This window comes from Chiloscyllium punctatum, chromosome 42, assembly GCF_047496795.1.
Source record: "Chiloscyllium punctatum isolate Juve2018m chromosome 42, sChiPun1.3, whole genome shotgun sequence".
Lineage (NCBI taxonomy): Eukaryota > Metazoa > Chordata > Chondrichthyes > Orectolobiformes > Hemiscylliidae > Chiloscyllium > Chiloscyllium punctatum.
This window is the reverse complement of record NC_092780.1, coordinates 63,879-78,467: the sequence shown is the minus strand read 5'-3', so window position 1 is coordinate 78,467 and position 14,589 is coordinate 63,879. Positions and strand designations below refer to the sequence as shown.

Genomic DNA, 14,589 nt, shown 5'->3' with positions numbered 1-14,589 from the left:
ATACGGTAATTAAGGTGACATATGGAAAGGACACAAAAAGTAGTAGTAGAAGATTGTTTGAGAGACTGGAGGCCAGTTATTTGGTACCACAACAATCAGTAGTGAGACCCTTATTGTTTGGATATACATAAATTATATACTGTAGATGAAAATGTGGGGGAAATGTTAAGCAAATTTGTAAATAATACCAAGATTGGCAGAGTGGTTAATAGCAAAGAAGATGGTTGTAGGTTATATGAAGTGTGTTAGTCAGATGGACAGATCGGTGGCAGATGGTATTTAACACTGATAAGTGTGAGGTGATGCACTTTGGAAGAAGAAACAAGATGAGGGAGTATTTAGTGATTGGTAGGGCACTGGGTGGCTTAGAGAAACAGAAGGATCTTGGGATTATTATTAGCAGATCACATGAATAGGATAGTTAAGAAAGCACATGGGACACCTGCTTTAATAAGTCATGGCATAAAATAAAAGAGCAAGGAGGTAATGTTGGAGTTGTACAAAGTGTTGGTCAGGCTGCAGCTGGAGTACTGTCACAGTTCTGGTCACTTCACTACAGGAAGAATGTGATAGGACTAGACGTGGTACAGAGGAGGTTCACCAGAACAATGTGGGATAGAGAAATTGAGCTATAAGGAGAGACTAGATAGGATATCTTTAGAGCAGAGAAGACAAGGGAAGACATAATTGAATTGGATAAGATTATGAGGGGTATGGACAAGGTGAATAAAGAGCAGCTGTTCCCCTTGGTTGAGGGGTCGGTCATGAGGGAGCATAGTTTTAGGATAAGAGGCAAGAGATTCAGAGGGGATTTGGGAAAAAAAAACATTTTTACTCAGCAGGTGGCAGGAATCTGGAATGCACTGCTTGGGAAGGTAGTGGAGGCTAGAAACCTTACAACCTTCAGAAGATATTTGGATGAGTATTTCAAATATTATAACATTCAAGGATATGGGTCAAGTGCAGGAAATTGGCATTAGAGGACTTTTAGTGGTAGTTCTGTCAGTACAGACAGGCCAAAGAACCTTTTCTGCCTGGATGAATCTATGATTACTGTTGTGCTCAGTCACTCAACATATTAACACAAGGCTGTCAATGTTTCTTTTCACAAAAAACACAGGTTTATTACACAAAAGAAAAGGAACAGGGATATATGAAATTTTGGAAGATCTTAATTTAAACAGCAAAAAGAGCCAACCCTTTTCCTAAATGTTCGTTTAACTTTTTAATTTCTTACACAAAATGATTGTTTCTAGCCTTTCGCCCTGAATTGCCAAGGCAGCTTAAGGCTTCGTTCAGCCTGGATACCTCTTTCCAATTGGACATTTTGGAGATTTCAACTGGTTTTCACAGTCTGGAAACTTTCACAAACTATTACACTTATGCTGGGGTAACTTTAAATTCTTCTGAACGCAACCAACAAGTAGCTCATGTAAAAAGTAAAGTTTATAAACATGCAGCAATTAACTCCCCATATACCTGATTCAGTTTTATAACTTAAGTCACATACTTCCTTGGAAAAACTACCTTTATTTCTTTGCTGAAACTTAGTTTCAGGATTTTGTAAAAATACTAATGTACTGATTGATTTTAAAAAAAATTTTACATGTAATAATTTGCCTCTCAGTTGCAAAGAGATGATGAAGTAGAGATGGATGTTGTTGGCACTTGTGTAAAGATTAACAATGTGTCTTTGATAATGCAGATTAATTTGAAGAATGAATGTACAGGTGGCAGATCGAGTTCAGTTCAGAGAAAAGTAAACTTTTTCATTTTTGATAAGAAGAAAATTGATAACAACTAAAATAAACTTCAAACTAAAATAAAGCCCTATGTTGCCCCGTCAAATAAATATTGTGGCTACATGAGCAGGCCAGATGTTATGAATTCTGTGGCAAGTACCTCACCCACTCTGTCCTCAATACCATCTACAAGGCACAAGTCATGATTGTGTTTTGTTCAAAGCTGACCTCTCGTTGACCTTGAGATGGTAGTAGTGAACTGCCTTCTTGAATCACTGCAGGCCACATGCAGTAGGTAGACCTATAATGCTGGAGGAATTCCACATTTTGGCCCAATGGCACTGGAGGAACAGTAGTGTATTTCCAAGTCAAGATGGTGACTTGCAGGGGAACTTTTAGGTCGTGGTGTTCCCATGTATCAGCTGCCCTTGTCCTTTGAGATGGTGATGGTTGTGGATTCGGAAGGTACTGCCCAAAGAACCTTGGTGAACTTCGCCTATGCATCTTGTAAGTAGTACACACTGCTGTTCTTGAGCATTGGTAGTGAAGGAACAGATGTTTGTAGATATGGTGCCAATCAATGGGCTGCTTTGTCCGCAATGGTGTCAACCTTGAGTGTTGTTGAAACTGCACTAATCCACGCAAGTGTGAAAGTATTCTATCACATTCCTGAGTTGTACCTTTAAGATGGTGGCCAAGCGTGGGTAGCACGGTGGCACAGTGGTTAGCACTGCTGCCTCACAGCACCTGAGACCAGAGTTCAATTCCTGCCTCAGACAACTGTCTGTGTGGAGTTTGCACATTCTCCCTGTATCTGCGTGGGTTTCCTCCGAATGCTCCAGTTTCCTCCCACAGTCCAAAAATGTGCAGGTTAGGTGAACTGGCTATGCTAAAATTGCCCGTAGTGTTAGGTGAAGGGGTAAATGTAGGGGAATGGGTCTGGGTGGGTTGCTCTTCAGAGGGTCGGTGTGGGCTTGTTGGGCTGAAGAGCCTGTTTCCACACTCTTAAGTAATCTAATCAAAGCTCTGGGATGTCAGGAGGTAAATTATTTGCTGCAGAATGCCTAGCCTCTTACCTCCTCTTGTACCACTATATTTATATATTTTCGCACTTTCATTTTTTTTAATCATTTTCGGTTGGGAGCTGTAAACCGTGTGCTGAGAGCTGGAGGTAATCTTTGGACTGTGAACAGTAGTTTATTTTTTATTTAGTTTATGAGGCCAGCTGCCACATTGACTCTTGTTCAAATTACTCTAAAGACATTTCAGTTGTGGAAATGCATTGTGATCAAACAGATGGCAGATGTTTGGATATTAATTAGTGTCAATCAGTCTAACAAAGAATGAAAAAAAACAATGTTTAAATTGGTTTTTGAACTGCATTTAAGTCAGAAGGAGTGAGCCGGTGAAAGCTCTAAGGAGGAGATTTGATTGCTCCCTGCTTATCCACTCATTACCAACTTATTGAAAGTTCAGAGAATTGAATCTAAGGCACTCTGCCTCTATTCTTGATGAAGGGCTTTTGCCCAAAACATCGATTTCCCTTCTCCTCGGATGCTGCCTGAACTGCTGTGCTTTTCCAGCACCACTCTAATCTAGTGTAAAGGCAAAATGGTCTATCTGTTGTTCCATGTTCATCTGTACTCGCCACTTTTCAACACCAGCCTGGATATTGTCGAGGTCTTGCAAAATTTGGAATGGTGTGATTCAGTATTAGAGGAATCATAAATGGTGTTGAATATCTCCACTTCTGACCTAATGAATAGGAAGGACAGTCATAGATGAAGCAGATGAAAATGGTTGGGCCTAGGACATTACACAGGGAATTGCAAAAGGCTCTTCTGGTACAGTGGTACTTTCCTTATCTCTAGGAAAAAGTGACCAACCCTGGCACCTTTCCCTGCCACCACAGAAAGTGCAGGATCTGCACCCCTCATCCCCTCAGCTCTGTCCAAGGCCCCAAGGAACTTTCCACTTCTGACAGAAATTTACCTATACCACTACCAATGTCATCTACTATATCCGTTGCACCCGATGTGCTCTCCTTTACATCGGGGAGACAGGACACCTACTTGCGAATCATTTCAGCGAACATCTCTGGGACACCCGCACCAACCAACCCCACCACCCGTGGCTGAAAACTTGAACTCCCCCTCCCACTCCGTTAAGGACATGCAGGTCCTGGGCCTCCTCTACCGCCAAACCGTTACCACCCAATGCCTGAAGGAAGAACGCCTCATATTCCTCCTTGGGACCCTACAACCACACAGGATAAATGTGGATTTCAACAGTTTCCTCATGTCCCCTCCCCCTACATTATCCCAGTCCCAAACTTCCAACTCGGCACCATGCCCCCTGCCCTGTCCATCACCTTTCCTATCTATCCACTCCACCCTCCCTATCACCTTCTCCTACCTATTACATTCTCAGTTACCTTCCCCCCCAACCCCAGCCCCATCCCCATTCCATTTATCTCTCAACCCGTCGGCCCATAAGCCTCATTCCTGATGAAGGGCTTATGCCCAAAATATCGATTCTCCTGCTCTTCGGATGCTGCCTGACCTGCTGTGCTTTTCCAGCACCACATTCTTAACTCTGTCCCTATCTCTAAACCAGAAAGCTGAGTTTCAAGACCCATCACCTCCAAAGGTGTGCACTAACTTTGCTGAACATCTTGACCAAAAAATATCTATATCTAGTCCAGATAAGTTTCCAGTTAATGTCAATTCAAAGAAATTGAGTGTTACAGTTCAATTTACCACCTATTAAAGATTGTGATCATCTTCAAGTCACTAAAATTACTCTGAGAAAGTGCAAGGGGCTCGTGTGATACAATGGCAATGTCCCTACCTCTAAATGAGGAGACCTGGGTTCAAGTCCCACCTGCTCTAGAGGTGTGTAATGACATCTTTGAACAGGGTGATTAGAAAATTTTCACCAGACGACCTCCTGCATAGTTCCAGATCATCTAAGATGATTGATCTCGATAACCACAACCACAAACCTCTTCCTTTGTGCCAGATATAACTCCATATAGCAGAGGGTTTTCTTCAGATTCCTATTAACTGCAGTTTTGCTTAGGCTCCTTGATGCCACATATGATAAAATGCAGCCTTGATGTTGAGGGCATTCACTCTCACTCACCTCTTGCATTTAGCTCTTTTGACACTATTTGAACCAAGGCTGTAATGTGATCAAAGCTGAGTATGAAGTGCTACCCAATTGCTTAAGTGCAGCTCTTACAGTACTCAAGGTGGTGACACTATTCAAGATGAAGTGGTACTTTTGATTGGCATCCCATCGATCACCTTCAAGATTCACTCCCTCAACTACCAAACACTGACACCAGTGTGTATTATCTATAGGACATAATGTAGCAACCTGCCAAATTCCCTCTGACAGCACCTACAACACTCCTGTCCTATATCACTTAGAAGTTGAAGGGCAGCAGATGCATGGGAACACCACCACTGACAAATTCCCTGACCTTTTAGACTTGGAGCTATATAGAACCTCCTCCATCTTGCTGGGTCAGAATACTGGAATTCCCTTCCTTTACAGCATTGTGGGTGTACTTAATCCCCAAGTACTGCAGCAATTTGAGAAAGTCATGTACCTATTAGTTCAGGGGCCACTAATTTTTTAAACACCATAGGACAAAGTCCACTGGGATTTTAGTTCTAACAATTTTGTAAGGACCTGTTGCCTTTACTACAATTGCAACATTTAAAAGACATTTGGATGGGTATATAACTAAGAAGGGTTTGGAGGGATATGGGCCGGGTGCTGGCAGGTGGGACTAGATTGGGGTGGGATATCTAGTCGGCATGGACGGGTTGGACCGAAGGGTCTGTTTCCATGCTGTACATTTCTATGACTCTATACCTGTAATTCCATTACTCCATGGATTAAGCGCAAAACAAAACAATTACCCAAGGCCTGTCATAGCCAATTGTATGCTGTATCCATATTAGAGTTATAATGAAAAGATCAACCAGGTTTCTTCAATATACACATAATTATCAATTTATTATAAAACAATACTCAATGAAGATGCAGAGTTGGTTGACACAATATGAAAAATTAAAACACAATTGTTTACCCTTCTTAATAACCCAAAGTACACAAACACATCAGGTAAAAGGGGAGAAATAATCTCTCTGCAGAGATTCACTTTAAAGAGAAAAACATCATGGCCAATGGTGATTATAATTGAAGGCAAAAAAGGACAAGGCACACAATATTTCAAAGGCTTTCAATTTTGCACTGATTGGCAAGTTACTAATCATGCATTATTACTCTGGAGTTTTGCAGACATAGCTTGCTTAGGCAATAATATAAGTAGTTCTTCAGGTCACTCCTCCAGAAGAACAATCACATTTTATACTGAAATCACCACGAAGATCATTCAGACATAGGGAACACCAGCTGAGCAAGTAATTTCTTAGCATGCTGGCCCCAGTTAAAATCCGAACAAAATCAATTCTAAGCCACAATGTTCAAACAAGATAGCTACAATACTCAGGTAAGTGATACTCTAAGAAGGACATGTAAGTATTTGAAGTCACAATTTTCAACATGCCTTGTTAAAAAAGAAAATCATCACCCAAGGGCCTTACAGTGATTTTTCTTTTAAAACTAATCCAAGTATTCACATATAACCTGAAGTAGATTCATTTTTCCATTAGTTTTAAAGAATTAAGTCCTCAATGATAGTGTTTTCATAGCATGGAAATTATTTCAAGTTCCTCTCTACCTTTCATCTTGATTCCATAACATCATCAAATATTGAAGCAGAATTAGGTCATTCGTCTCATTGAAAAGACAGAGATGGGCAGAGGGGGCAGGGTTGCCTTGTTAGTTTAGAATGAAATTAAATCTATAGCACTGATTGACATAAGGTCAGATGATATGGGTGTGGGGGTGGAGTTGAGAAACCACAAAGGCAAAACAGACCTCCCAGCAGTGGCCAGGACTAGGGGTGCAAGATGTACCAGGAAATAGATAGGCCATGTCAGAAAGGCAAGGTCACGGTGATCATGGGGACTTCAATATGCAAATGGACTGGGTGAATAATGTTGCCAGTGGATCTTAAAGTAAGGAAACACTTAGGAGGCAGTGATCATAATATGGTAGAGTTTAGTCTGCAGTTTGAAAGAGAGAGAAGGCAAAATCGGATGTAATGGCGTTACAATTAAATAAAAGGTAATTACAGGGGCATGAGAGAGGAACTGACGAAAATTGACTGGAAGCAGAGCCTAGTGGGGAAGAAAGTAGAGCAACAATGGCAGGAGTTTCTGGGTGTAATTGAGGACACAGAACAGAGGTTCATCCCAAAAAGAAGATAGATTGTTGTGGTTCTGTTCGCCGAGCTGGGAATTTGTCTTGCAAACGTTTCGTCCCCTGTGTAGGTGACATCCTCAGTGCTTGGAAGCCTCCTGTGAAGCGCTTCTGTGCTGTTTCCTCCGGCATTTATAGTGGCCGGTCTCTGCCGCTTCTGGTTGTCAGTTCGAGCTGTCCGCTGTAGTGGCCGGTATATTGGGTCCAGGTCGATGGGTTTGTTGATAGAGTCTGTGGATGAGTGCCATGCCTCTAGGAATTCCCTAGCTGTTCTCTGTTTGACTTGCCCTATAATGGTAGTATTGTCCCAGTTGAATTCATGTTGCTTGTCGTCTGTGTGTGGCTACTAAGGATAGCTGGTCATGTCGTTTCATGACTAGTTGGTGTTCGTGTATACGGATCGTTAACTGTCTTCCTGTTTGTCCGATGTAGCGTTTTGTGCAAAACTAATGTAGTGTACAAAATCCCATGCAAGGACTACACAAAACGCTACATCGGATAAACAGGAAGACAGTCAACGATCCGTATACACAAACGCCAAGACCAGCTATCTTTAGTAGCTACACACACAGACGACAAGCAACATGAATTCGACTGGGACAACACTACCATTATAGGGCAAGCCAAACAGAGAACAGCCAGGGAATTCCTAGAGGCATGGCACTCATCCACAGATTCAATCAACAAACACATCGACCTGGACCCAATATACCGGCCACTACAGCGGACAGCTCGAACTGACAACCGGAATCGGCAGAGACAGGCCACTATAAATGCCGGAGGAAACAGCACAGAAGCGCTTCACAGGAGGCTCCCAAGCACTGAGGATATCACCTAGACAGGGGATGAAACGTTTGCAAGACAAATTCCCAGCTCGGCGAACAGAACCACAACAACGAGCACCCGAGCTGCAAATCTTCTCCCAAACTTTGAAGAAGAAAGATTATCCGGGGGGGGGGGGGGGGGGGGGGGGTTGGAGGGAAATTAGACAGCCATGGCTGACAAAGGTAGTCAGAAAATGTGTCATAGAGAAAGAGAGCCTACAAAGTGGTCAAGAGCACTGGGAAATCAGAAGATTGGGAAGACTACAAAACCAAACAGAGGAAACGAAAGAGAGAAATAAGGAAGGAGAGGATCAAATATGAAGGTAACCTAGCCAGTAATATTAGAAATGACAGTAAAAGTTTCTTTCAATAAATAAGAAACAAACGGGATGGAAAAGTAGAAATTGGGCAGCTCCAAATTCATGCAGGAAGGCTAGTAATGGGAGATAAGGAAATAGCTGAAGGACTTAATAAATACTCTGTGTCAGTCTTCACAGTGGAAGACATGAGTAATATTCCAACAATTAAGGGGAGTCAAGGAGCAGAGTTGAGTATGGTAGCCATTACAAAAGAGAAAGTGCTAGAAAGGCTAAAAGGTCTAAAACTTGATAAATTTCCTGGCCCTGATTGGCTACATCCTAGACTTCTGAGGGAAGTGGCTGAAGAAATAATGGAGGTGTTGGCTGTAATCTTTCAAAAATTACTGGAGTCAGGGAAAGTCTCAGATGATTGGAAAGTCACTGTTGTAATCCTCTTGTTCAAGGAAGGATCAAGACAAAAGATGGAAAATTATAGGCTGATTAGCCTAACCTCGGTTGTAGGTAAAATTCTAGAATCCATCGTTAAAGGATGAGATTTCTCAATTCTTGGAGGTGCAGGGTCGGATTAGAACAAGTCAGCATGGATTTAGCAAGGGGAAGTCCTGCCTGACAAACCTATTAGAATTCTTTGAAGAGGTAACAAGTAGGTTAGACCAGGAAAACCCAGTGGATGTTATCTACCTAAACTTCCAAAAGGCCTTTGATAAGGTGCCTCATGGGAGGCTGCTGAGTTAGGTGAGGGCCCATAGTGTTCGGGGTGAGCTACTGGCATGGATTGAGGATTGGCTGTCTGACAGAAGGCAGAGAGTTGAGATAAAAGGTTCTTTTTCAGAATGGCAGCTAGTGAAAAGTGGTGTCCCGCAGTGTTCAGTGTTGGGACCGCAGCTCTTCATTTTACATGTTAATGATCTGGCTGAAGGGACTGGGGGAATCCTGGTGAAGTTCACTGATGATACGAAGTCAGGCGGACAGGCAGGTAGTACTGAGGAGGTGGGGAGGCTGCAGAAAGATTTAGACAGTTTAGGAGAGTGGTCCAAGAATTGGCAAATGAGAGGTCTTGCACTTTAGAAAAAAGAATACAGCGACAGACTATTTTCTAAACGGTGAGAAAATTCATAAAGCCAAAGTACAAAGGAATCTGAGAGTGCTAGTCCAGGATTCTCTAAAAGTTGACTTGCAGGTTGAGTCCGTGGTTAAGAAAGCAAATGTAATGTTGCCATTTATCTCAAGAGGGTTAGAATGTAAAAGAAGCGATGTGTTACTGAGACGTTATAAAACTCTAGTTAGGCCCCATTTAGAATCCTGTGTCCAGTTTTGGACCCCACCCTCAGGAAGGACATATTGGCAATGGAGCATGTCCAGCAGAGATTCACACGGGTGATCCCTGAAATGGTAGGCCTAACATACGATGAATGGCCGAGGATCCTGGGATTGTATTCATTAGAGAGTTTAGAAGGTTGAGGGGAGATCTAACAGAAACTTACAAAATAATGCATGGCTTAGAAAGGGTGGACGCTGGGAATTTGTTTCCGTCAGGTGGGGATACTAGGACCCGTGGGCACAGCCTCACAATTAGAGGGGGTCAATTTAAAATGGAAATGAGGAGGCATTTCTTCAGCCAGAGTGTGGTGGACCTATGGAATTCATTGCCATGGAGCGCAGTGGAGATCAGGACGTTAAATGTCTTCAAGGCAGAGATTGATAAATTCTTAATCTTGCAAGGAATTAAGGGATACAGGGACAGTGCGGGTAAGAGGCGTTGAAATGCCCATCAGCCATGATTGAATGGCAGAATGTGCTCGATGGGCTGAATGGCCTTACTTCCACTCCTATGTCTTATGGTCTTATATGTCTCTCAGCCCCATTCTCTTGCCTTCTCCCTGTAACCTTTGATCCCCTCACCAATCAAGAACCTATCTCTGCCTTAATCACACTCAATGACTTGACCTCCACAGCCTTGAGTGGCAATGAGTTACACAGATTAACTTCCCTCTGGCTGAAGAAATTCCTTTTCTCATTTCAAAAGGGTTGTGCCTCGGAGGCTGCATCCTTGGATCCTAGTCTCTCTTGCTAATGGAAACATCTTCTCTATGTCCACTCTATTGTGAAAGTTTCAATGAAATCTACCCTCATCATTCTAAACTTCAAGTACAAACCCAGAATCTCAATCACTCATATGACAAGCTCTTTATCTCTGGGATCGTTTTTGTAAATCTCCTCTGGATCCCCTCTGCACCCCCTCCAAGATCAGCAGATCCTTCCTTAGAGATGGTGCTCAAAACCACTCAGAATACTTCAACTGGAATATGACCAGATTCTCATACAGCCTCAGGAGTACATCCCTACTCTTGTATTCCATCCTTCTTGAAATTAATGCTAACGTTACATTAGCCTTCCTGACTGCTAACTGAACCTCCATGTTAACCTTAGGAATCTTAGTACAGGATTGTCTTAAATCCCTCTATGATTCAGACTTCACCATTATTTTTGGGATGTTAATTTTATCCTGTACAGTGAAGACAGATGCAAAATATCTGTTCAATTCATCTGCAACTTTCCTATATTATTAATTCCCTAGACACTGTCTCTAGAGGACCAATATTCTTTATTTATCCATTTTGTTTCTAAATACCTATTGAAACTTTTATTATTTGTTTTTTTTTATTTCTGGCTGGCTTTCTCTCATCCTCTAATTTCCCTTTCCTTATTAATGTTGTTATTCTTTGCTGTTTTTAATATTCCATCCAATTTTCTAACCTTACTCTTATCATTGCAGAATTATATGCTTTCAGCTGGATATATCTTTGATTTTCTTGGTTAGCTGTGGATGGTATGTACTTCCCTTAGAATTTTGCTTTACCACAACAATGCATCATTTTAGAATGCTCTAAAATGTGGGCGGCACGGTGGCACAGTGGTTAGCACTGCTGCCTCGCAGCGCCGGAGACCCGGGTTCAATTCCCGCCTCAGGCGACTGACTGTGTGGAGTTTGCACGTTCTCCCCGTGTCTGCGTGGGTTTCCTCCGGGTGCTCCGGTTTCCTCCCACAGTCCAAAGATGTGCAGGTCAGGTGAATTGGCCATGCTAAATTGCCCGTAGTGTTAGGTAAGGGGTAGATGTAGATGTAGATGTAGGGGTATGGGTGGGTTACGCTTCGGCGGGGCGGTGTGGACTTGTTGGGCCGAAGGGCCTGTTTCCACATTGTAAGTAATCTAATCTAATCTAAAAATCTCCCTTATTGTTGGCACTGCATATCTACTGACTAATTTCCTTGACCTAATTTCCCAACATCATACCCTCATGAATGTCCTTATTAGAGTTTAAAATATTCACCTTCAATTCCCTCTTCTCTCCTTTAAAATGAAAGCAAAATTGTGATCATTTTTACTTAGGGGCACTCTTGAAAATCTTAGTTTAGGCAATATGCCTGAAATGTCCTTGAAAATTTGGGTTCAATTGCCAGCTGTTCAGTGTAATTGGGCCCTAGGCCATGTATCTGACAAAATTGGTTGATTGAAAATATTTTCAACAAACAGAGATGATTAGCACTGAAAAGTCTCAAAATTTCAAAAGGCTAAACCATGCAGAATTCATTGGACAGATAATACTAACAAAAATAGGTTAAAATCTTACTTCTTATTGTTGAAAATATTAGCACAAAGCAAATTGAGTTTTTATAAACAATTCTCTTCTAAAGACATTAAATAACTGTTGATATAAAGAGATCCCAACACAGTGTGTAATGATCATTAACCAGATCATCCCACTGCTTATTTGCATAGTCCAAATGATTCCCACGTAGTCCCCAAATAAGTAATTTGAATTTTTATAAAAATTTTTCAAGTGCATCATTTACTCAATAAAGTGAACCAGTATGTAACCTGGTATATATCATTTAAAAGAACTTAAAATGAGTGCATATCAAGACTGAATTTGTGATTAATCAATCTTTTCATTGCCTGAGGATAATACATTAGGAACAATTCTTTTGCAATCTCATAGGTATTTCCCACAGGTTTGTCTGGATATTTTACTTTGTTGATGATAAATCCTTGCTCCACTTGAAAGACAATTTGATTGAAATGAGCTTGATTGAAGGGAATTCCCTTCTCAAGACATTTAATAAGTGTTGATACAAAGAGATCCCAACGCAGTGCATAATAATCATTAATCAGACCACCCCACTGCTTATTTGCATAGTCCAAAAGATTCCCACCTGGTCCCCAAAGAGTAATTTGACTTCGGGCATTGAATTCGTATAGTTCTGCTTCTTCCTCATTTGTGGCCAAGGACTGAGCTGTTTGTAACCAGTGGCCGACTATAAAGTGTCTGTCGCTGGACAAGAGACTATCAAGTTGTGGTAGTAAATTATTCACTAGAACATTTCCTGAGGTACGCAGCCCTACAATGGAATGTTTTAAGAATGCATTCTTGAGGTCTTCATAAAATTCTGATACTAAGAGCTGAACAGATTGCCTTGTCACATCAACAAGGTCATATCTGAAAGTCTCGCTAAAGAACAGATCAGAAGCAGCTGCTTGCATTCGTCTCCATGCTTCATAGACATCACTTTTATTATACCATAAAGAAGTATCCAGTTTCAAAGAAGGTCTGTGAACCAACGGACTTCGGTTATGATCTCGTCGATACGAAGTATTATTGTAGACACTTTGAAATAGCAGCAACCATGCAGCTATAGCATCATCATTTTTCTTTCCATACCGTCTTTGTGCATAAGACATAACCCATTTTGTGAGGTTTAAAGGTTTTTGGCACCAGCCAATTTCATTCATTAGCTCATAGACAACATCATTCTGTTCAATTCCTTCTGGTGTTATTCCTGTGCCCACCATGGTAGAATTTGGAGAAGACAGAGCTTCAAAAGGACCTTTATTGATCGTGTCTATTGTTCCATACATTCCTATGTTTCCACCAAAATTATGCAACATGCACCATATAAAAGGTTGTCCATAGAAAGATTCAGTGAAGGTATATACTGGATTACTGTCAGCAAATAAATCAAGAATAATCATCCTTCCCAATGGCACTCCATGTAAGAAAGCTTTGATTTGAGTCGGCTGCCAAAATGATAGTGCATTCACAAATAGCCAACCTTGCATGAGCCAAATTGCCAAAGGGTCCACTGTGGGGAAATAAAGTATATTCAAGCAATGATGTTTAAGAATGCTGACTAACAATGACAATTTTTAAAGGATCTTCTATGGTGAAATAATTTTTCATGCAAGCATGGTTATTGCTTATAATAATTAAAGAGGTCAGAAGTAAATCTTTTTCTGTTACTATGACAAAGTTAAAATGAAATAATATCGCAAAAGGTATCTATGATCTCAATGAATGGCAGTCTTCTGTTCCTATGTATAATGCTTTATGTTCTAGGTATAAAGCACCAGCAAATGCTTTTTGACACATTGCCACTTGTGACCCGGAGGAAATTCCTACTCACATACATGTATAATATTTACCTAGAAAGTTCAAACTTCTAATGGATAGAATTACAATGCCCAGACAACCAATGAACACTGACAATAATGATCTTCATGTCAGTGAGCTTGATGCCCTATACTTATGAGTAAATTTACTCCAGCTTTCTGCTATTGCTAACCTCAGATGTAGGACAATGATCAGCAGTAGGTATGTCAAAAGCCCTAAACGGACACTTCCTAGTTTCCCCCCAAAAAAATGCTCACCATCCCACCTCTCCTCCCAAGAATGCTTTCCTCGGTTTTCCTGCTGCAGTCCTGACGATTCTCATCTGCTGCATCCTTTCCAGACAACATTCAGTTCTCACATCCTAGGAATGCTCCCACTGCCCACGTTCTTTCCAGACAATACTCAAAACCCCCACCAGTGACACTGATCATTATATCATAAGTTTTGATCTTTACTGTCATCATTAGGATGACAGTAGAAAATGACATTGATCAATCCAGAATAAGAATAATCTACTCACAGAGAGTGAACTTCAATAGAGCAAGAACAGAACATGGCCAGATAGATTAAAACCAAATGTTGGCAGGCAAAACAGTAAATGAACATTAGGCTACCTTCAAAAAGGAGACAGTTTGGGCACAGTCAAGGTATACTCCCATAAAAGAGAAATATAGGATAGAAAAATCCAGGAATTTCCTGGATGACAACTTGAACAGAAATTAGGTTCCAGAAAGAAAAATAATGCATATGATATGCATCAAGTGTTAAATACAGTTGCAAACCAAGCTGAATACCAAAGGTTCAGCAGGGAGGTGGCAAAGCAAGTGAGAAGCAGAGAAAGATTAACAAAAAAAAGACTGACAGCTAACGTGAAAGGAAATCCCAAGTTTTCTGTAAGTGCATAAATAGTAAA

At 41.2% G+C, this 14,589-nt stretch overlaps 1 protein-coding gene across 1 annotated transcript in view; it reads right to left on the bottom strand.

The window, feature by feature from the left end:
- Nucleotides 1-7,885: 7,885 nt before the first annotated feature.
- naglu (N-acetylglucosaminidase, alpha) overlaps nucleotides 7,886-14,589 on the bottom strand; it is a 49,440-nt gene continuing 42,736 nt past the window's right edge. Inside the window, exon 6 of the mRNA XM_072561137.1 lies at nucleotides 7,886-13,368. Coding sequence (XP_072417238.1) covers nucleotides 12,131-13,368 — 1,238 coding nt within the window. The 3' untranslated portion in view covers nucleotides 7,886-12,130. The remainder of the gene's footprint in view (nucleotides 13,369-14,589) is intronic.